This window comes from Cyclospora cayetanensis, unplaced genomic scaffold (genome assembly GCF_002999335.1).
Source record: "Cyclospora cayetanensis isolate NF1_C8 unplaced genomic scaffold, CcayRef3 CcayRef3_contig_135, whole genome shotgun sequence".
NCBI classification, from domain to species: domain Eukaryota; phylum Apicomplexa; class Conoidasida; order Eucoccidiorida; family Eimeriidae; genus Cyclospora; species Cyclospora cayetanensis.
This window is the reverse complement of record NW_020312076.1, coordinates 63,891-86,688: the sequence shown is the minus strand read 5'-3', so window position 1 is coordinate 86,688 and position 22,798 is coordinate 63,891. Positions and strand designations below refer to the sequence as shown.

Sequence of the window (22,798 nt, the reverse complement as noted above, 5' to 3'; positions counted from 1 at the left end):
TAGGCAATTACCCGCTGGATTTCTGTAATTTCGTCACACTTCTGTGTGACTAGCAAAATATGCACATTATGAAAGCGGTTCGGGAGTTTTTTTTTAAAAAAGCCGTAGTGCCGTCAACTACGCGTGCTATTTTAATTCTTCCCAGATGGGATAATGCGCAGCAGCTCCACCTCAGGTTTGCACCGTAAACGTCTGAGTGGCTATTTTAATTTTTTGATCTTTTAGGTACAAGTAAGTTAGTACTTAAAAACCGGCTGGGACTCCCTCAGTAAAGCAAAACTCTTTAGTGGTGATGCTGAAGAATGCAAGAAGTACATGCCACCAGTGCAGAGCAAAGCAGTTGTACCCGTGCGTGTTGTATAAGCCTCTTATATGCCCTGGAAGCATCCCAGGCAACGCCAACTGGCACTTAGCTTAGGTACTTGGCTTGGGATATAAAATTGGACGCAGCAAAGCTCGTTGTTCCCTGGTCCAATACGTCCAGCAGACCACCCAACGCGTTTGCTTCCCCTGAGACAACTCAAAGATCCTCAGCTCTCGTGGATGCATCTCCACATCCTCCACGTTCTTGTCAGCATTGTTGCTGCTGTTGCTAGGGTTTGCGCTGTAAGAGTCTCCATGCTCGCTGTTGGCTGATAGCCATTCCTCGGCTTGGGCCTGCATAAGCTCCTGTTGCCGCTTGCACGTTTTCCTCATGCCCTCGTGCAACACCCGCTTCATCGAGTCCCTAGTGGATGCCCTGGCAACAAGTGTCGTGAACCAGATGAAATGCGAAGCAAACCGCTTGCTTTCCGTGTACATGGCAGAGAGGAAGGCAGTCTCTCCGCCCTCACAGACCAGCTCGTGAGCATTTCCAGCCTTCTGGCGTTTAGGGTTGATACCAATGGCTTCTTCGCTGATGTAGAATGGCGGGTTACATACAGAGGCAGCAAACAAAGGGTCGCCACCGTTTAACAGCCCCTGAAAAATGCAGTTGCGCTCCTTCTGCAGCTGCAGTTTGATGCGCCCTTCATAGCCATTCGCCACAACGTTCGCTGTCGCAACCGAGAGCGAGGCCTCGGATATATCGGAACCAACGAAGGACCAGCCATAATCTGCAACACCTAGGAGTGGATAGACGCAGTTTGCACCCACGCCTACATCCAATATCCACACCTGGGGCCCTCTCGGAGGGTGCTTAGTTTGTTTTGAGGCACCAGTGAATTCCTCCCCGAGGGTCGCATCCTGAGATGGCTCGTTGGCCGTTGGAGCCTTCAAGGGGCCAGAAGAATCCTCTTCAAGGGCCTCCCGGAGAATGTACGCTTCCCCCCCCGGGATGGGGTGCCCTTGTGGGGTTCCAAGTCCCTCCGTTGCAGAAAGGAGGTCGGCCAAGAAGTGGATATAGTTGCTTCTGTTAGGGAGAGTAGGAATCAAAAAGTTGTCTTCTAGTGGGAGGGAGAAGGTCAGGTTGTAAATGCACTTGAAGAGGGCCACACAGAGCTGTAGTTGCGCCTCCCGGGTCCGAAAATCGAAAGACACGCGGCCTGACGGCGAGATGAGAAAAAAGTTTCTCAGAGCCGGTACTTTCTCTGATAGCGCAACAAAATTCAGGGGGCCCCCAGAAAACCGGGAACGCGGGTGCATCAGGCTGCTGTGTGTCTGACGCGAAGGACCTGCCCTGAACCGCTTTTCCCCTCGAACACCGAACGCTTCCCCTCCTGTCGAGTGCGCTGCGGATGGCGCTGCTGGAAACGGATCTGCGAACTTTTCCCCTAGTACACGTTCTCTTTGTCTCTTCCGGCAGCGGCCTAGGGGGCCGTAGGGGGCCTCCCCAATGCGCCTGCAAGGGTTGTCGGGGTCGCTCGGGGAGATATCGGTGTCTGGAGCCTCCCATGAGAGGGAAGAATCCTGCTGTGCGTGGCAGGAGGAGTCGCCGCTCGCGCTTTGGAGGGCAGGTGTTGAGGAATCCTCTGCAGAGTGTACGAGGGGAGACTCTCCAGGCCCTTGGGCATTGGCGAGGGTGGCGGCAGACCTTTCTGCTGCTGAAGCAGTCATGGGAAGCGGTTGGAGGGCCGTAGGCATGCCCTGTTTGATCTCTTGCGTTGTCTCGCTGTCGCGCTTGCATTCGACGGAGTGGAACCCCTCGGGTAGTTGCATGTCTCGAGAGAGTTGTGGACTCCCTCGATCCATAGAAGAGTCCGCCTGCGCATCCCAGACGGTCATAGAAGCGACGATAAAGGAAGTAGAAGGCAAGGGGTACCGGAATGACACGGGAAAATGTGCAGCAGTTCTGCAACTCGGACGTCGGGAGGATTTGTAGAGCGAGCTGTGGGTTAGAGGGTCTGACTTTAAGCGTATGCTCATTAAGCGCTGAACACAAGAAAAAGTGTTCGTACTACTCTTCTTAACTGGAGAAGCAACGATGGCACCGGGGGCCTAAGGGCCCCCCGTGCCATCCGCACTTGCAGCAACCCGAGTTGCATCCTCCTTCGCGTTGCTTTTGACTGCTAATCTTTCTTGCCTATTTTTTGTCTTTGCTTTCCTCTTTTTCTATTTGATTACTTTTACCTCGGTTACTCGACCTCTCGCAACAAGGGGCCCCCTGGGGCCCGGCTCCTGCGCACCGCACCGACGCACCGCACATTGCGAATCGAGGCACTGCCAAACGTAGAAATTCAATGTACGTTCTGAATCTAAATACTGTAGGCCATTGAGGACACGGTCGCTATTTGAAGCGCATAGCTCGCTGCAGGACGTAGGGATTACCCCCTTGCGCTTTGGGGGCATCTGTCTGTCGCTTCAAGGAAGCTGCCTTCGACCCCGTGCAAAAAGGCACACTTCGCGTAATACATGCCGCGTGTGCGTACACACTAATCAGGGGCGTTTACGACGGCAGCAGCAGCGGAAGGATCGGCAGCATCAATGAGCAGGGAGGCAACGACAAGGAGTTCCTCCTTGTCCCAATCGGGCCCTCCCGGGATCCTCGTGAAAGCACAAACGCCTTCCAAGCAGTAGGGATAGCCGGATGGTGTTGTTACCTCTCTGTGCTAGCTAGTTCACCATAGCTCCTGCCGGTGTGTCTGCTGCATGCACACGTCGGTGTTGCATTTTTGCTGCATCTGGCCTTGCTGTTATCGTCGGCGCTTCTGCTTCAGTCCGCTTGGCATTCGCTGGGATGAGGAGATGATTGCTGAACACGATTTGTTGCGAGGAACTCGGATCCCCATTACGGAGCCCAAGACGCCTTATAACAGGGAAAGGGTATGCCAAGAAATCTGCTGCATCCATTATTATGCCCCTGGTTGATGCACCACTAGCAGATGCTGGAACTGCACCCTTAACGCTGATATTGCGAGTCTTCCTGGGCTAGTTAGTGTGGGCTTGATTCTGCAGTACTGTTGCTGCATCGCGTGTCCTGTGCATCTGCTGCTGCAGGTGGACGATGAAGAGCCTGAAGAGGTAAGTTCAGCCACTGCTGCTGGTATGGTATTTGCTGCCTTTATTGCTGTTGCTGCTACTGATGTACCGTGGAGTCGCTACAGCTTCGCAGCCAAAATCTGCCGCTGTTTAACCTTCGGGAAGTGGTGACGCTGCTCATACCGCAATTTCTACTTCTTGGAATCGTGACAAGCTCACGTAAGCTGCCTGCCTCATGATGCTTGCAGCAGCCGCAGGCTGTGGATCCATCTGAATTGGCTGCCCGACTGGTGCAGCTTGAGGACAGCAACACCGAGCAGCAAAAACAGGTGCACCAGGAAAAGGATTTTAGGGAGAGGAGGAAGCAGCATTATAACGAATTTCATCAGAGCAAGTTGATGCTTCAGTCTCTTAAAGATGAAGACGAGGACGAAGAGTAGGGCTGTTGGTGGCAATGAATTTCATCGGCCTGGCGCCACAGCAGCAGATGCTGGGGTGTCTTTATTGATGTTGCCATTGTGCATTGGTGCGCAGCTGATTACTTGGATACATGTACTGCTGGCTAACGACTGTGGTTCTAGTTACTGCATTGCATAGTTAGCCAGCTGTGCGTCTGCCTGGGCATGACAAGCTGCCCAAGGTGCGCGTAGTGGCGCCCTAACTCTGCAGACGCCCACAGGGAGTCATATACTGTATTTCTTTTCTTCTGCCCATCTAGCCAGCTTAACCATATGATAGATGTGCTCGGCAAAGCCTAAGTAGACAGCCATGTAACTGTACGTACACCCGCACTCGGATCTTCGGAAAAGTGCTAACCAGCTAGCTATCACAAAATAGGCAGCCAACTACCCAGTTCGCCGTGCTTCTGCGGCTGAAGGGCCCAGGAGCACCTCCATGCGGGTTCAGGATTTGAGATGCTGGTATGAGAATGATGTAAATGCAGCTGGTGAAAACTATAGCAGCTTTAAATGCTAAACCCTCGTCAGGTGGCATTGACATTTGCAAATAAGGTCCGCTGCTGCAGCCGCGTCCGCAGCCACAGCCAAGGAAAGCTACTTTAGCAATTACGGGTGCTGCTGTCACTGCTGTGCTTCGGTGCTTTGGTGAAGTGGTAAAACTGCACCTAGAACAGCCAGAATACCTAAAACAAAGCACAAAAAGGCCAAAAAGGTCCATGAATCTAACTTGCTACTCACAAGGACAGCTGCTGGTGTATCTCTCAGGCAGTCAACTGCCTATTGGCGCTTGCATGTGGCACAGGAATGGCGTTGTTCGGTCTCTGAGCGGCGGCTGCTGCTGCAGCCGCAGCGGCTGCAGCAGCCGCTGCCGCTGCAGGAGAGAGGGGCACAGTGGGCGTGTGCGAGTAGAGAGTGCGCCGGGCATCAGCAGAGATAAATCCCGTCTGAATATCTTTCAAACTATTCCTGAGGCTGGTGATGCGACGCTCAATGTCTAGCTCTATTGGCTCGCACGGGCCGTTGCTGTTCTTGGTGCTGCTGCAGTGGCTGCTGCTGGCGCTCTTGCGGACAGACCACACAAAGCCTCCTGGAAGGGAGGCTCGACGCATGGCACCCGGGGTGTTAGTGCTGACGCGAAGAGCCGCAAGTAGACCCTCCGCCTTCCTGCAACACGAGAAACGCACTGTAGTGTGAAACCGTTGCCACAACGTTTGCACAAATCTTTCGAGTAAAAGCCTGCAGCAAGAGTATTGAGGAAACGAGCCACAGTGGCAGCTTCTTACTGCAGTTCAGCTTCGGCCACCTCTGTATCCCTGTTGACGCAAGCGTCGAAGCCGCGGCGAACGCAGGCTAAGGTCTCTATGGAAAGGTCCTTCCGTCCCTCTCGTTGCAGCAGCTGTTTCTGTTTTGGGTTGCTTTGGGAGAGTGGCGAGGCGCGGCTGCTGTGACGGTAGCCATAGTAGTCGTTGCTGCGCATGGGTATGATAACATCCGTTACTTTCGGTCGCTGATGCTGCGTTCGCGTGGTAGGTGCACCTGCGCAGTCTGGTTGCGGCGTGGAGGAAGAGGTTCGCCTTTCTTCGTGCTCCCCTATTCCTTCAGGCCATTTGCACAAGGTAAGACCATCAGTGGGGTCTTCAGTGCACCCACTGCCTTCGGCTCTGTGAATGAAGTCGTCAGTTCGCTGCTCCTGCGGGAAGCACTTCTCTTCCACTTCGTCGCAAGCGGGAGGACTGGCGCTGCCAAATGTAGCCGGAGACTCAATGAGGGACTCCACAGACCCTTCAGCGCCTTGGTGCGTCTCGCTGCCTGTACCGGTGCCGGGGGAGCCTTTTGTTGTGGAAGGGGGGTCTGCCACTGGACCTACACCAGGGTGGACTTTTTGCTGCTGCAAATATTGAAAGGGCAAGGAATGAGAGCTGGGAGTACGAACAGCGGCATTTACGCCCCTCTGCTTCTTACAGTTGATGCATCCCATCTTCGTGGAACGCTTCGCTCTTTTTCGTGTGGCAGCAAGAGAGGTGTCCTTGCACGGTATTGGAAAGGCTCCGTGTTTAGGGGGTCTTTGGCAACTAATGTCTCAATGGATCTGCATGTGTTGCCTTGGTAATGCTTTAAAAACAACGTTTCGAATACGAAATGGAGAAAATAAGGTAGCCAGATCCGCAAAGAGAAGACGAACGTGCACTCCGTCCCACTAAACCAGTAACAGGTGGCAAACGGCACGCAGCGAAAGGGCCGTTAAGAGCAAAAGGAAGTCACTGACAGACCGCCAAAAGAAAATAAAAGCAGAGAACTTAGTGTAAATGAAAATGAAAGAGGCACTAAAAGTGAAAAAAAAATGCTGAGGAGTGGCGACCCAGAAGCACGAGCGCAGGCGGCAGACTGACCGTGCACGCGAGTACACTTGTACACACTGCCTTTTCGGACAAGAACTCCATGCCGGTCGTGTATTCCAAAGCACTCAAAGAGGCAATGTTTTTTCCCAATTGATTTACTAAAGTTTGTTAGGTTAGTGCTCAGACATAACGAGCATGTCCCGGCGCCTCGCCACCGAAAACCAGGAACTGGAGGTGACCAGTCAACTTCGAGGAACAGACCGTAATCAAAAGGGTTTACACCAATATTGCCGTATCCATGTGAGAAAAACATATCGGTCAAAGGCAGATGTGTTCAAGTGTGCGAGCAAAGTACTCGAAACACTGGTGAAAAGTCTATAAATAATACTGAGGGGTCTCAAGAGCTCCTAGTGGAGTGGTTTGATTTAGGGAGCATGCATCAAAGCAAGCACATCGATGCACCATGTTTTTGGATGGATTATCGAGGCGATAAGTATTACAATCGGTATGCGAAGACTGATCCATAGGAGGAAACACCCTTCACGGGAGCCACAGAAGTGTCCCCCACGAGTTTCTGTTAGACTAAGGACCCTCGACAAACGATTTCGGATGCCAGAAACGCTTCATCGTAGTGAGCCACAGCAGGTTCACACGATTAAAGTGCGTGAGGTAGAATCCGTTATGCGAATGAATGTAGGCTGGACTGTCAACGGATTTAACTCGGAAGCTCTCGCTACCACGATTACCTTCCTAAATTGTTACGCCTCACTCAAATTTTTGTTCCTTGGTCACCAGTAGCGCGTTGACCATAGCTTCTCCCCGCCCCTGCTGCCGTTTCTTCCTCTAGCTTCTTCGTATTTGTTTTTCATTATCATGCACAAACTCTAGCTGCCCGCTTTTGAGCTCGCAGCAGCGTTTATCGGATGAAAGAAAAAAACAAGCATATCTGCACCGGGTACTTTCCATATTTCCTATTCGGCAGTTTGTGGTGTGTGTGCTTTCTTCGTTTTTGACCTTAAAGGCGGCAAGCAGGGACAGCCGTTGGTTCTAGGGGCTACAAGAAAGAACTACGGAAATAGAGTATCTCTATTCAGGCAACTGTGTCAGATGATGAAATAAGACGAATATGATGCCTCTGTCCTTTCATTCGCCTCACGTTAGCAATGCCGGATCAAGTGTCAGCTCTGTTTAGATCCTCAAGCTAAGGAGGAGGCCCATACACGGCAATATTGAGAATTTAAGGGGACAGGAGCTCGGGGGAACGCTCCTGGAGAGGCATTTAGCGTGAACCTTCATTTAGGTAATCTACAGGAGGACCTCTATGCATAAGCTTCTCAAAGAGCTTATTCACGATTATAACGCCTTTCAGCGCAATACCGCATCTCCCGGCTCTCATCACTCAGGATTCTGGCACAAGGGGAAAAGATGCTTTTCCTACGCACTGCCCGTACTAAGTAATCAATTTATCGCTGATTCTTAGACAAATATAACTAGGAGTAAGTGCCGAAGTGTAACTAAGCAAAGTAAAAAGTCGAATTTTCATTTTGAACGGCGAGTGACTGCTAAGCCGCAAAATACGATGAACCCTTCATGAGGGCTGCACTAGCAAAGATATCGCTCCGTTTTAGAGGACTTTTGGCAGGTCCAACTAATGCTTCACTCGACTTGACCTTGAGACTGCGCGTTTGGTGACCACAGCACAATGTACTAGTTGGTCAGGAGCAGACAAAACGGCAGAGATGACCCAGAGTTTCAATGGATAAATCATATGACACTACAATTAGTAGGGAAATTAGTGTGAAGGGTCTATGGAGCTGCACATACATCCTCACCACCACCTTTTTCGGCAACAAAGACTTCGCAGCTTTAACGGTGCCATGACTATGCTGTTATATTTTCGATGTACTACACAGAGATTAGCAGTTTTGTCCCTAATCTCTGCCTGTGTTGTTTAGGGCTGCATGCATGTCGCAAACGCAGAAAGCATACAAGAGAAGAGGCAGCGGGCTTTCCGCTAAGTCCCCATTTCCACACTTCCAGTCTCGAATAACTTTATCGTGAAATCCTATACGAGAGCTTAAGTGCTGGGCCTTGATGGGCTAACTGCTAACCTTTATCTCCTAACCATTGCAAGGTCCCGTAGCCACAGTCTGCCGAACCTGTTGCTGCCGAGAAACACCCGGTTGAAAGGCTTCTGAAACTAAAGCTATAAACCTGAAGCCAATGCTCATTTGTTTAGCCGGAGGGTTACCGTGCGCCTTTTTTTAAAACCATCAACGCAGTATCGTCGTTCGTCCCCATTGACTGTCTGATGGTAACTATATTCGAGCAGAGCAGCGCGTGCTACTCGGCGCTTCATCCATGTTATCCGTCGATTTCCTCTACCGAATAACAGAAGCAAAAAGCAGTGTAGGATCAACTATACTCCCTCTGACCCACCGCCTCCCAGCGAAGCTCGAACACTCGCACGCTATTTCTACGGGTGGACAATGACAGATGCCTCAATGAATGATGTTGGCCCTCCCGTGTTCATCCAGATCGAGGGCACTTGCGAACTTTTGGGCGAATTTGGCGCCTTTGGGTAATCTCCGCAGCCCCCTGAACCCCCACGCACGCAGTACTCCCCTTTCTGAGGAGTACTCGCTATGAACCTGAAGCTCTCATGCACCGATTTTTTGTGCAAGCCCTGATCTGCCCGTTCTTCAGCCCCAAGGCGCCGTAACTCTATTCAGTACAGACCCCACTGCTGTATGAGTGCGCTGCGTGAGGAGCCTCCAGGGTATACCGTGTGTGGTTCTGTTTCAGGTGGTGGCTGCAGGGTCTTCTGGGTGTATTGTCCTTCGGTTCGCTCCTAGCTAAGCGCTGGAGAGTGCGTTTCTCCTAAATCCCACGTTCTAAGATCAGACCATCGACTAGTTTCATCGGTCTTCATGTCCGTAGATTTTAGCTCTGTTCATGGGGCTTGATCTCTGCTGATCCATCTGGTTTCTGCTGAGTGAACGCCAATTCTTCGCCTCACCCCTCTTTTTTACGGTCTCTTAGGAGCGGCCCAGAAGGACATGGAAGGTTTTTATTTTCGATTGCGCGAAGCAGGCATCGGGCGGTTTTTTCATCCACTTGCGTGAGTGTTCTTAAAGCCTTTCAGGTTGTTTTAAAGGCTGTACGGGGGTCTTCGTGCCCGCGTTTTTGTACGCTAACGTGTGGGCTGAAGACGTGCACCGCCGCTTGTACGATTTAGGCTCTGGTGCTGTGCGTTTGCACAGTAAACTTGGGTGGCGCGGGGCTGATGGCCGCAATGTTTAAACAGGATGTTTGCGTTTGGTACTGGATTAACATCATAGTGGACACCACCCTAGGTAAATCTGATTTCTCTTAAACTTGTCCCTTACGTACTCCGGTTGCAGCAGATGATTCGCAACGGCCTATCCCCGAGAACCTCAATACACTGCACCCGATGCATAAAACTTGAACAGCATCGGGAACTGCACAAGACGGGTCTGTGGGGAATCATAGATGCACATTCAATTTTTCCATCTAGGGTTCATGGTGTTTGCGCACTTTGATTGCAGGCGTCTACGTTCAATACGTATTCCTTCGGGCTGCCCGCCGCTTCCTGAAGGGCGCCGCCTGCTTGGTAAGCCACCGCGTTCCTTGGGGTATCTCTAGGAGAAACTATGCTTTGAGGAAAATCGCACAGCGCTGGCGTTTTCTACACGTTTTCTATGCATATTCTGAAGTTGATTGCATTCCTGCACTAAATGTCGGCTGTCCTTGGCGGGTCTATGTCGTTTCAGGACTATGGAGAGTACGGGAACCCCCCGCGGTGGTCATCGTGTTTTACGCAAGCGCTTTCATGGCAGGCGTTTTGCTTGCTCATGAAACTCAGTGCCTCCATCTTCATGATAGCATTCCAGGGCCCTCTTGGTGAGCTGGCTACGAGCTAGAGTCCAAGTGCCACACGTGCATGGGGGATGAGGGGGGTGTAGGTGGGTGGCAGGAAAGGACTATAGAAAGGAAAGCGATTTGAAGCAGACATAATCTGAAACAAAAGACTTTGCAAGCTAAGAGGAGATAGTGGTGCAGGGAAGATTGCAACAAATGATTTGATGGCTTGATTGAATTGCAAGAAAGTCCCTCTGTGACAGTCTTGTGGCTGTGCATTGCTGCAGTCTTCATCGGCAACACCCTACTGTAAACTTCGGACTGCAGGCCTTGCAACAGCTCATGCCTTGTCCCTTGCTATCATACTACTGCCATTGACCTAAAACAGGCTGCTGTGCGGTGCTGCCTGCGTACTTGAGGCTGTACAGACATGCAAGCCATGCTTTCTAGAGTGTGCTTCAATGAGTATGCATGTGCAGGGCTTCTTTGGATGCGAATCCAAACGCCAAACTGGTGAGCAATGCAGGGAGGTCATTGCTGTTAAACTTACCTCCCCATGTCTTTCATTGTGGGGTTCACTTTTGGTGGCACTGGTTTAGTACTTTACCGATGGGATTCCGCGGGACACACACTTATGAGGCACGTCAGTCTGTTTTTTCGTAGCCATCAACGCCACTGTAGATTCTTTCTGCAGCCCTCATGCTACGACGCTGAAAGCAGGTCAAGGTATTGAGGCTCGTGCTTTCCTCCATGCATGTGCAGTCACTTCATGTTTGTTAGTCCATGGCATCCGTCTTTATGTGGACAGTCGTGTGCTTATCTTTCTGCATTGTGTGATTTTGGTGGTGACTGTATGTCTTTTAGTTCGTGGTGATGGTCGCGACCCCGCTGCTTATGAACTGCTTGCAATATTGGCTCACCGACAGCTTCATTAAGAAGAGCATACTTCCCAAGTACCTGCAACCCTGAAGGCACTGCTTTAAATCCTGGAGATGCGGCAGAGAGCTGCACGCTGAGCAGTATCCGATGCTTTCATGAGGGGTGTGCGGTCGCAAGTAGCGTGCGGACCATCCTCACAACCCATGGCCTTTTTGAGCATGTCCTGGAACTTCCTGCTGTATCTGCTTGTGCATCGCAGTCGGGACATCCCCATTTACAATGTAGTTCAAACAACAGAAGAAGATGTACCCACGAGTTGCAGCCGCCGCGAGTAGTGCAGCGGATGCGAACTGCAAGGAAAGCCTGGATTGTGAAACAAAATGTCAACTCGATAAACATCAGCCCCATGATGCTTGGGTCAGGAGGAGTGAGCATTTCTGCAAAAGCTAGAGATGTAGACACATATGGGGCATCTTCCAGCACACTTGAAGAATGTGGTCCTGATAATATGACTGCAGCAAGTAGGTTTGTATACGTTGGCTTTGGTGGAGGCACATGTAGAGCTTTATTTCTCATACAGGTCGGACAGGCGGCAAGAAGCAGCAAGAGTATGGCTTTTGTGCACATCTCTACGTGGCCTTCAAAGCCGCTGCTAGAGTCTATCTGTACATACGTACTAAGTCGTTTGCACGGTGTGTAAGACCTAGGCATGCGGGGCCTCTGAGTGAGCTTCTGGGTTCACTGCCTTTGCATCCTGTGCTGGATCACCGTAGGTACTACATGCCTGGGTGCATCTCCATTTGGCTGGGTGTGGATTGTATATACGCGTTTATATGCCCTTGTTCCTAAGGCATATCGATGCGTATGCGTATCAGTGTGTGTACGTCACTCCACCTGTCTCTGCACACGCATGCATAATGTGCATGTACACACAATGGGCAGGGAAATAAGCCTACTCCCTAGTTGTGGGGTAGATGACAGCCGCTGTGGCCTTCTCATAGATCGGCCCAATCCATTTTTTGGTATTTGATTGCGATGGATCCCCGATCTGCTGCTCGGAGCATGTATGCACCCATTAGTAGGATGGCTCTTTAACAGAGGCTCACGTTCAAATAGCGGAGCGTTGGTTTTTCCCCGGTATTCTCTTTGGATATACTCGCGACAGCACTCTGGGAATGATCACTATACGCAAAAAAATGGCCGAATCTCACACGTCTGAAAAAAGCGCAACTACGAGCAGACAACCTAGCAAGGCGAGCATTTCGTGATGCATTTGCAGAGAAGCTGATAAAAAGGAGAGAATCAATTGATATGCGCCTGTTAAGCCCAAAGATGCATGACTTTTGGATGCTGTAGACAAGTAGTGGCTTTGAAGGGGGCTCCTGCAATTTAGTTTCAACACGGGGTCTGATGGAATTGCAAGCTTAGGAGCGGATGGGGCCAATTTGCGTACTAACAGGCCATAAGTGGCGGAGGGTAGGGGTGCAGAAAGAATAATCGGGGGGGAGTCACTTGTGCAATTTGCTCTACCCTTCTATATTTTAAGTAGTGTGTTCGCAGAGGATAATTAAGTCGGCTGTGAACGCAGGATATTCATTTAAGCTTCTGCGTTGAAGGTGCGGCGGCAGAACTGGTTGGATAGCGCTTGCAGCATTAGTATGGAGGTTGTCAAGTCCTGCCTCGTGCAAGTGGGAACACGAGACTCAGGTGTGCGCATGGCTGAGGAAGCGCTAGCTCACTGCACACTGTAGAATTAAGGAGCACAGACGGGGTGATGCAAAAGGGCGGTACGCTCCTGTTTGGCAGCCGATAAAGTATGCAGGCGATCCTGTCCGTCAGATACTGCCCTCTTTCCTCCTTCCGCCTGCATTCGAACGACTCTGGTCGTATTCCTGTGACATAATAATTCCCCGCCAACGTTACTTTCAGTTGCATCTGTGTACTAAGGGGATGCTATAAGGTGATAACCTAAGTTTATTATCCTATGTTGACGGCAGGGTCCGCGTATTTGGACTTTTGCACTAGGAAGCAAAATGATTTACTCGAGAAAAATATCTGCACATCTCAGGACATTGTCACATCCGTGTGTATGAAAAAGGTAGCAATGTATGCAAGTAGGAAGCCCATATTGAAGTAACGCATATCGGCTCTTCGAGTGCGGGGAGGGCCAAATTTCGTTTACCTTCGCCTCCCCTCTAAGCAACCTGAGAGTGAACTATTGACTACTGCCGTTCTTTTGCCGACAAACTCGTGACTGGAATAGGGTCACTAAGAGTGATCACGTAGTTGTCTTGAAAACCTTCACACATCCTCATAGGGATCTACATTAAAGTATACGGAAAAATGTTTCTGCCCCCAGAGATTGCCACATTGCTTGCGTACAGATAGTAGCTATAGAATTCAGTGTGGCTGCAGGCTGGCAGCTCTGATGCGCTGGCAGTTCTCTCTGGATTTTAGGGCAGTCAGCCCGCGAGTATTCGCATCTAGGAAGTCTGGCAGATCACATGTTCATCCTGAACGTGGCAGACAGTTGTTACTCTTAGAGCCGTGGTCTGCCTAAATCAAAAGAGCAATGGGTTTACCCGCTAGCACCTTTTGCTTGTTTGGTGTCACTGCATTCAAAACATACGGCATCTTATTCGCTGTCATGATTCCACCCATGAGGCAACGTAGGTCTGTGTTGGGAGGTCAACTCGTTTTCTTAGTTAAGCTACTAGGAACAGCTAACGTAAGCACTTGTAATAGGAAGGAGGAGGAACATAAGAAAAAAGTAGAAGCGATAGCCGCACAAACCCCGGGGCAAGTACGCTTCCAGTAGGCCATCTTACGGAGGAACCAAATCCACATAAATGGCTTATTAGCGACCGGATGATTTGAACAAAATACACACAGGAACTGAGATAACTTGTGAAAAATAAGAAATAGCCCGATGGAGACCCCAGATGTGCACGATGGCTTGACGAAGAAGCTGCTGATCAATTATGCCCACAAGTTGATGGACGGTTCTGGACGAGTCCTAGGAAATGAACATTGCGGGACTGTATACAGGAAGTTCATGGATGAGGATTTTGGGCTACGCGGGCCGAGAGAATAAACGATTGATGTCCAAGTCTTCGGGGAGGTTTTCGTTATATCATGGGCACAACAGCGATTTAACATACAACATAATACGAATTCAACGGACCAATCATCTAGTTCAAGCGACGAGAAAGGGATTTTGGCTCTTGGGCCTTGGCAAATAATTTGTAGCCACCAGCACGAAAAGTAAAGAAACGACTCGGCATGAAACAGAGTGTAAAGTATAGAATAACAATGGGGCAGCACATTGGATGAAGACTTTAATTTTGCGCCGCGTGACTCTAAATGGACTATTACTAGCAGATTCAGGGGAGTTATACACGTGCAGAGGCGCAGCCAATTCGGAAACTCAGCTGTGGGAGAATGACACAAACGTCCATCCATGACGAACAAGCCATGATGAACCCACCTCTCGCCGATGCACGAGAGAACCTTGATAAATATGAACTAAGCAACCAGCAGGTGCAACTAACAAATGGGATGGTCTGAGGCAGCGGTCCACCAAGAGCTGCGCTTTCTCTCGGTGTCAATCGATGCCTCGCCAGCCCTGGCTCGTTCCGCTGGGATTCTCACCTATACAACACCTCAAGTGAGACGGTAAGCGACACCAGACATCAGAACGCAGCTCTTTATACACGTGGTTAGTGAAGAAAAAGCGTGCGGCAGCGACTCCCCCCGTCGGCTTCTGCCCCGGTCATGCACCACTGAATACTGGGGCGTGGCGGCTGCATCGCCTCTGTGGTTGTTGAGCTTGATGCGGCTGCGACTGCCCCAAGTGAAGCGACTCACTGCGCACAAATCCGCGCTTTTCCCTCAGAGCATTACTTCCTTTCTTCTTATTTCTGCCCTTGTCACTCTTCTTACGATGCAGCCGCAGTTCTCAGGTGAGCTCTGCCGACTGTTGTGTGACTAGCCGTTTTACACCATGATCTTTTCTATTGAATACCCTGTTTCTGCGTCCTTCCTTCGTTTCCGTGTATATAATGAATCATTCCTCATGTTAATGTCCCTCTAACCAGCGTATTCCCGCGTCATCAGTCAACCACACAAGTGATGGCAGGGCGCCAACAACTCCCCCACCGGCAGCCGACGCTGTTGTACGAAGTCTCCTAGCTCATGCTTACACTCCGCAATTTAGATGGTTTTTGATTCAGTTAGTCAAATTGGCGGCCTCTCCCACTGAAGCCAAGCTGCATTCCTTGCTTTGCTCTGCATATTGACAGCCACGAAGTGTCCTTGTGCGGTGCTTTTGATGCTGTTATCTCAGGAGCTGCTAGTTGCAGCAGCACAGGCCCAGTGTTTTGGTCATATTCTTATGACAAGGGCTGCACCCCCTTTGCCACAGAAGGCCATCTTACTTCAGCAAATGGCGCCCCCGCGGTTATCCAGGAGCCCCTTGACACAGAACACATCAACAGACTCGTAGCAGCCTCTATGTACGCTAGCATCAAGGAGTCTTTGCCTTATATTTTTCAGGTAGGAAATCCAACACACGATGCTCTTTCGTACAGGCGTGTTAAGGTAAAAGGTGCGCCTATTTAGATCTAGCAAACAACGCGGATACAAGTGCAAGTTCCTTACACTCGGTGTGGGCGCTACCTCTTATGGTCACATTATTGATTCATATGCTTAGCGAGCCCCGTAATTAATTTGCACCCTATCCGACATATCTGTCAACCCTTGTTCGCAGACTCAGTACAATTGGACGCCTGATTCAGAGTCTCGTTATTCACCTTTCGAGCAGCAGTACTCAGCTGCTCCAACTAAGCAGAGCCCGAGTGCTGTCTCCTTTCAGACGCACTCACATCATCAAATCATTGAGCGTCAGCGCCCTAGGCGTAGCTGCTGCTGAGCCGAAGAGGCAGCAACAGTTTCGCTACGCAAATGCAGTACAGATTTTTATACAGAATAATTTATATGCACACACCCAGAGTGTATGCGTGTACCCAGTTGAAGTCTTCACTTCGGAAAGGAGGACTACGTTAGGGGATCTTTAGCCTTGTAGAGCACCCATCTTCTATACCTGCTACCGGCAGTGAGTAACCCCCTCAGGTCTTACGGTTTTGCGAGTAAGTGGGAAGAAGAGGCTCAGGGCTTTTCATCTCCACACACGTGACTGAGATTGAGAGTCTTTGGACACTAGGCTACACGCACGCAGCTTAGCTAGGCAGCTAGATTATGAGCCAACGAGTCCATATTAAATGCGTCGGGGATTACAACTGCATATTGAATTTCAAGGTCTGAAAAACGGCGGATGCAGAAAGGTGCCTACAAACGGAGGCAATCATCTCTGGGGCATTGACCAACGGAAGCGACTACAGTTGCAGCGGCAGCAAATGCAACAGCTGCTGCCAGTCCGTGTACTCCTGTATGGTGGCTAGGCAGACTGTACGCCGGCGTGTGCTCTAGGGTGAAGAAAGAGGATTTAATTGACAATCACTCCTTTATGTGCATCCGTTTTAGTTCTACTTCTCTCCTCTGTCTATCAAACATCTCTACGTCCTCCGCCAAGTGCTTTACCTTCCAGTCCAACACTGCAGCAGCAACGCCCCGTGTGAGCGTATTTGTCCCGGATCCAAACACGGCAGCCTGCATCGCCAGTACGAGCTGCAACAGCACAACGCCCAAAGAAAAGCATACATGCAGTCACGTGTTAGGATACACCCAGATGCATTTTGCTCCGAGGGAGCACCGAATGGGTGTGCTCGCGCTTTGCGAACAACACCTACCAAACAATAACATGAACCACGCGGCTGCACTTCACTTTCGGAGCACCGTTGCAGCGGAGGCTCAACTCCTTGTGCAAGAACATCTCTCATCTAGCCACCCTCATAGAGACTCAATGAACAATGCAAAATTCAGCGGTTCACAGATCTGTTAAACGCGGCTACAGCTCCCATATAGGCAAATGCAGTAAACCTTAGGGAATTTCAGGATGCAGATACTTCCACTGGCTATGGCGCAGCAGTTGTCATGTGACAGATGAAGCTGCTGGAAGTCCATCCATATGACACCTATACATTTCCATATATGCCAATTTCAGCAGGGCTATAGCCACTCTAATGGTGTACAACAGAGAAAACACTGCGAAAAGCTCGTCAATCCTTTTGTAGTGTACCTTGGCGAGCTGCCTGCCTGAAAATCCCTCGGTTTTTTCCGCAACCATCTGCATAAAAGCTTCATCGATCCGCTCATCAATAACAATTCCCTTTAGCTTTTGTTTGTCCTTCCCCTCTGCCCCAATCCCTCGCAGGTATCGGTCCATAAACTGCTGTAACATCCGCAGTCGCTCGGCGGCCCCAGGAAGGGGGAATTCGAATTGCTCATCAACGCGGTCCAGCACTGCCTGAGTGCAAACGATACATGGCAAGGCGACAGGGGGCACTGCAAATTCTACACAATGTATCATAACACACTTGTGGCTTTCACAAAGCAACAGACAGCCTCGTTGCAAAAACGCAGGAAAAGCGCAAAGACAGGCAAAAGAATAGGAAAAGTGAGCTGAGAGCCAAAGAGGTGATAGTTTGCGGTTTCTACGACTGCCAAGAACAAATACTGCAAGAAAACAAAGGCTTCATCAAAGCTTTACTGGGCACACATGAAGTAACAGGGGGCGGTAACAAGCCACTCGGCTTGAACCGACAGCGAGTTGCTACCCCAAACAGCACTTTCAAAACTGATCTTGCATTATACTACATTATACTCAAAAAAATTCGAAAAGAGCATCGATACACATAGCTGCAACTCCTGCTGCGTATATCAATTCTGTCTACACTTGCGGTAATGTTACTGCAGTTTTCTGACCCGATCTAAGATCTCCCTGCAGTTGGTAGCGAGAACAACACAGAATTTGTCGGTTTCCGTGCCTGTGTGATGCAAGAAGGCGGAAATTGCATTTCTTGAATCTTCACTCATCCCCTCCGAGCCTGCTCCGACCACTGCTGCTCGTCCTTGCCTTAGGAAGGCGTCTGCCTCGTCAATGAAAAGAATCAATCCTTTCCGGCTTTTCTCTGCCCATGCAAACAATTTATTGATCTCAGAAGCGCCGTCCCGACCCAACGGTCCTACATCTCCTCCAGTCATGATCGCGTAGTCCATACCGGAGGACCGAGCCAAACTGAAGCCAGAAAACAAGAACGGCAAGCCAGACACCGAAAACGAGAGGGTCCCCAATAAGAACGCCGCTGCACATGGAGGAACGCAAAAGCCATGAGAGGGGCGTAGCGGCAAGCCATGCACACACGTGCAGAAAGGCACAAGGCAATAATACACTCGGTCCCAATGCCACAAGGATGGACACGCACAGCGGAACGCCCAGCAACAGACACCACGCCGTCTAACCACCACCCGCCGCTCTTGCTTGCATGCTGCCCTCTGCGTTTGAAAAGCAACGCTTGGCCCCGCGTTCCTTTCGAACGGCCTCCTACGTGCGTGCGAAAAGCGTTTTGCCAGTCCCCGGAGGTCCATGCAGCAGGAGGTGCCTGAAGGGCACTTTGTGGGCTTTAGTAGTGAGGAGCGAGTTGGTGGTCCATTGAAGACGCTCCGCAAGTTCTGGCTCCAGCACTAGACGCTCCTCCAATGCCGCGGACGCAGATCCAGGACCGCGAGAGCCTCTCAGGAAGCGTAAAGGGGAAAAGAAGGATCGCTGGAGCATCACACAAACAAACAGTGAGTTAAAGGGAAAGACGCGTGCGCTCAGCAGGACGGTGCTCTCCATGGGGGGATCATCGTTCGAAAATTGGATGCACGCAAGTATTAAGAAGGATGGGTCGTCCCACACGGCGTTGCAGAGACGCCGCGCAAGCCCTCATTAGTAGGGAAAGGCAACAGATGCGCATACGGCGTTTTACAGAGCCAACAAGCTACGTTCTACGGCAGATGCACGATGTACCAATGCACCAAACTTGACCACGCAGCCCTCATCGGAAACTCACAGCAAACGTCCAGCGGGAAGTTTCTCGAACAAGGGGTGGCTTGCCCATACGGGCTTCCTACAAGTCAAACAGCGCGACACGCAGGCGAAGCAAGCAACTAGCTGATGAACAGGTGCATGATGATACGACGAGTGGGTTCATCAAAGCAACGCTGGTTAAGAAGCATGGCGTCAATTACTCTCGCGCCAAACGCTAATGCAACGGTACACTACATTATCAAGACCATCCACCCTAGACCGCAAATCATGTAGCGCACAACGTATCTGCCACCAATGGAGGCTGCGGCGCGTGCTCCGTAAATTCCGGCAGCCAAAGCGGTGACGCTTCCCACCTGCAAGCATTACACAGAGACATGCCAGCGCCATGCCACTAAAAGCCAGCACAACGTCCAGCCACTAAGTTTCCTTCGCTGGTTTGACCCTTATGCCGATGGCTGTTTCGGTGCACATGCACGTAGCGTCCTCCAGATGCGCTACTAGCCATCAAATGTACACTAAGATTGCGCTGCTCACGAGAGTGGTGAGCTGTGCTTTGTCAGTCATTAAATGCGAAAACGCAGCTCCCACAGAGCTGAAAGTTGCCTGCAGACTCTCTAGCTTCGTCTTCCTCTCTTCCGCGGCTTTTGCACGCATCGCCCTGCGGAAAATACGCACATCGGGGCCTCTCACATGCAGAAGCTGTGGCAAATGGCTTTAGTATTACAACGCCCACCGCGCGCACAGCGCTGGTGCCACTTTAAATGAAGGAGAAGGGGCTCCGCCTAGCGAACATAGCGTGAAACACGAGGAGTCAGACGGCTTCTCCTGAGTGCCAGGTGCATTACCTCAGATGGACGTCTATGTTTTCCCGTTCTTGCAAAATGCGGCCCTTTGCCTCCTCTCGGATGCGCTCTGCTTGGAGCTTCTGTTCGAGGGCTTTCTCCTCACGCAGCTGCTGACGGCGCATCTCTAACACTTCCTACCCAAAAAAATACAAGCAACTCTCCCCTAAACCCATGAAAACTAACTCGCACAAGCGACCGTTACAGGAGGAGTCTGTGGGGGCACATGCTATTGAGTACCGTGCGCCTTTCCTGACGACAGCCCATCCCCTCCCCTCCCCGCGTTTCACCGACGTAGAAGCGCCTTCACATTTTCAGCTTGAAAAATGCGCGTCTACCCCCGAATGCCGTCACCTGGCAGCTGCCTCGTTGGCTTCCATCAGAGACCCCTTGTGCATAAGAGACCCTAACTCGCCATCCCTGTCTGAACCACTCAACTAAACAAGCGGGGAGCCTCCACTGTGCGGCTGCAAACCACTCCCACGTGTCTCGCCTCGGCGCTTTTTAAAGCCTAGAGAGGTTTGCCCTTGAGAGTTACACCCAGCTCATGAAGCTTTTGAGAGCCTACAGCTTCGGTCTTTTTCCTCTGTTCCTCTTGTCGCAAAAACTGCTGGTGCTGCTGGCGAAGGAATTCTTCATTCTGCCGCTGCTGATCTTGTAGCTTCTTCTGGTAGGACTCACTGCAGAAAAACCCACCAACAACAGCAAATAGAGGATTGCAGGGGGTGAAGCACCTGCAGTGCATCGCCAGACACGTACTGCTTCGAAAATAAATCCTGGTCCTGGTGCACCTCAAAGCGAAACTAGACGTATTGCCTAGTCTCACGCGGACAAACGCCCACTACAGACTTTCAAAATGCACGTGCCACTAGGCACTTGGCTGGTGCTTCACATGCAAGCCGATTTGCTAACTCCCCCACCCGCGTAAGCGCTCATCACGAATGCGAGGCGCTGAAGCCTGCGTAGTGCAGTGCAGCTTCGCAAAGTGCTAAGAAAAGACGGCTTACGCATCCAGTCTGGTCTTATACTGGGCAGTGCGCCTTTCTTGTTCTTGCTGGTGATCGATTGTCTTGCGCCGCTCCTCACCCTCAGCCTTGGTTCGCTCTGTTTGTGCGTGGGCTCTCGCAGCAGAAATCTGGACGAATGGCACAACAGCAACAAGGCAGATGAACGCAGGAAATTCCCCTACTGGCGCATGCACAGCCTTCCTCGTGTGCAGCATCATGCGCATGCTAAGGCGTGGCAGAATAGCAGCGCAAGCGCACATCAAACGTGACGGGCAGTTATAGTAGTGGAAATGGCAGCCAAAGGGTTGGCAAGTGACCAAGAAACGATGGCATGAGCAGTGACAACAGGTTCCTAATCTATGCAGCCCCTTGCCTGTTCCATTTCTTTCTGAAGCTCCTTCTGCTTCGTCATCTCCTGCAGCTTGATAACCTCGAAGGCCTTTGAGGCATTTGGACTGCTATCCAACTCTTTGAGGGCTTTCGCGCCCCTTTCCAGTGCGGTGGGATCAACTGCATGGCAAGTCAGAAGTACCAAAGAAAAGAAAATCACTCTCGAGTGGAAGGCGGAGGAACTCGACGGAGATACAGATAACGCAAAAGCGGGTTAAAGGATACCGAGTGGGCAACAGTAGGGCATGTGCGCGAGAACGCAGAACAAATAGTGCTTAAAGTTCACAACGCCCTAACAGGCATGCAGGTAAAGTATGCGGGGAAGCTAACAGCAGCAACCGGTGGGCGTCCTGTGACGTCTCATGAAACTGAGCAGGGAGCGAGTCCAGCTGAAGGATTAAGCAATTACGATAAACACACATTTCCCCGTAATATTTTCGCCTTCTTCGCCTTTTTTTGGAATTGCATTTGGCAGAGCTGCCGATGGAACGGCGGATGATCCGCCGAAAGACGGAAAGTACATCTTCGTGGGACGCGGGGAAACGGGGTAAAGGGGAATGGGAGGGTATGATGAATCTGCGACTGTTGAGGCTCCCTAGTTTACAGACAGGCGCGCCGGTTTCCTGGGCCACTGCTGGCGCGATTTAAAATTCATCAATATAAGGTCAATTCGGCGGCACATGCGGAAAACGATTGAGTGTATTGGCAGGTAAGCTGTGTGTTCCCTCTGGTCCTCTCCGTCGGAAACCAGTGAACATGGACAGAATACAATGAAAGCCACTTTCACTGGTTCCCGAGAAATATGATTCAAAGTGGAAGGCTTGCTCATGAACTGCCGCGACTACAAACACAATGCTCTGCCCACCACTGGGTTCTCCCCCAGGAAACCAACGAACACTTTTTGCAGAGTTCATGTAAAAGAAGGGAAGGACAGGGAACCGAGTGCTCAGCAACGTAAAGAAATCGGTTTCTGGCTGGCGGAAGTACAAAAAATGGCGTGGGGCGAAGAAGCCCCATTGAGGGCCTTCGATGGTTCTCCCCCCTTGAGCGTAGAACCCTCAATTAAGGTGGCAGATGTAAGAGAAAGTTGCGTTTTGAACTCTCAGGGAAGCACCCTGGAGGGATCTTTTTCTGTTTGGAGGGGGTCCTTCTAGGGCGAAAGCAATCACCATTTGCCAACAGCCCGACGCGTCTTTTTACTAACGCTTCTCCCCACGGGTATACAAAGAACTTAGTAAAAGGGATGGCTGTACATCTACCGAAATTCAGTCCTCCGTATTTCTTACTAGACGGGCCTCTATAATTTCTTAGAGGGCTTCTGGGTGTAGTGGATACGGAAGGCGGCGAGAGCCGTTAGGCTGCCAAGTACCGCCCGAGCCAGTAGCGAAGAGCGATGACCGAGGCAGGCTTGCAATGTGTGGACCCATTGTAGCGATTATTGTAGCGATTTTTAAAAAATGAAGCTAACGATTCTGGACGGTGCAAACAAGTCCCTATTGGCATGGACGATGGGTGGCCCCCGCTGCCCTGGCAATACACAGACTGGCGAAGCAGCAAAAACGGTACCAAGTTCCTGCGCATGCGCATCAGACCCGGCGCTTCCGCTACCTAAGGG

At 50.9% G+C, this 22,798-nt stretch overlaps 5 protein-coding genes across 5 annotated transcripts; 2 read left to right on the top strand and 3 right to left on the bottom strand.

The window, feature by feature from the left end:
- Positions 1-414: 414 nt before the first annotated feature.
- Positions 415-2,202, bottom strand: LOC113147132 (ribosomal RNA large subunit methyltransferase F-like). The gene has a single exon (XM_026336576.1). It carries the CDS (start codon positions 2,200-2,202, stop codon positions 415-417), a length of 1,788 nt encoding a protein of 595 aa, XP_026192361.1.
- An 864-nt stretch (positions 2,203-3,066) lies between these two features.
- LOC34621220 (protein phosphatase inhibitor 2) lies at positions 3,067-3,836 on the top strand. Its single transcript, XM_026336575.1, has 3 exons — positions 3,067-3,240; positions 3,415-3,438; positions 3,645-3,836. The coding sequence occupies exons 1-3, from the start codon at positions 3,067-3,069 to the stop codon at positions 3,834-3,836; spliced, it is 390 nt and encodes a 129-aa protein (XP_026192360.1).
- A 779-nt stretch (positions 3,837-4,615) lies between these two features.
- LOC34621219 lies at positions 4,616-5,832 on the bottom strand. Its single transcript, XM_026336573.1, has 2 exons — positions 5,138-5,832; positions 4,616-5,018 (listed from the first exon to the last, which is right to left on the bottom strand). The coding sequence occupies exons 1-2, from the start codon at positions 5,830-5,832 to the stop codon at positions 4,616-4,618; spliced, it is 1,098 nt and encodes a 365-aa protein (XP_026192358.1).
- Positions 5,833-8,682: 2,850 nt separating this feature from the next.
- LOC34621218 lies at positions 8,683-13,514 on the top strand. Its single transcript, XM_026336572.1, has 10 exons — positions 8,683-8,774; positions 8,999-9,062; positions 9,236-9,314; positions 9,457-9,549; positions 9,763-9,827; positions 9,988-10,126; positions 10,554-10,588; positions 10,940-11,028; positions 11,135-11,599; positions 13,316-13,514. Exons 1-10 carry the CDS (start codon positions 8,683-8,685, stop codon positions 13,512-13,514), a joined length of 1,320 nt encoding a protein of 439 aa, XP_026192357.1.
- Positions 13,515-16,468: 2,954 nt separating this feature from the next.
- LOC34621217 (ATPase family AAA domain-containing protein 3) lies at positions 16,469-21,706 on the bottom strand. Its single transcript, XM_022734441.2, has 12 exons — positions 21,604-21,706; positions 21,167-21,303; positions 20,794-20,921; positions 20,355-20,466; positions 19,790-19,923; positions 19,479-19,602; positions 19,223-19,297; positions 18,967-19,023; positions 18,460-18,677; positions 17,837-18,149; positions 17,151-17,378; positions 16,469-16,639 (listed from the first exon to the last, which is right to left on the bottom strand). The coding sequence occupies exons 1-12, from the start codon at positions 21,704-21,706 to the stop codon at positions 16,469-16,471; spliced, it is 1,800 nt and encodes a 599-aa protein (XP_022591349.2).
- Positions 21,707-22,798: the final 1,092 nt, after the last annotated feature.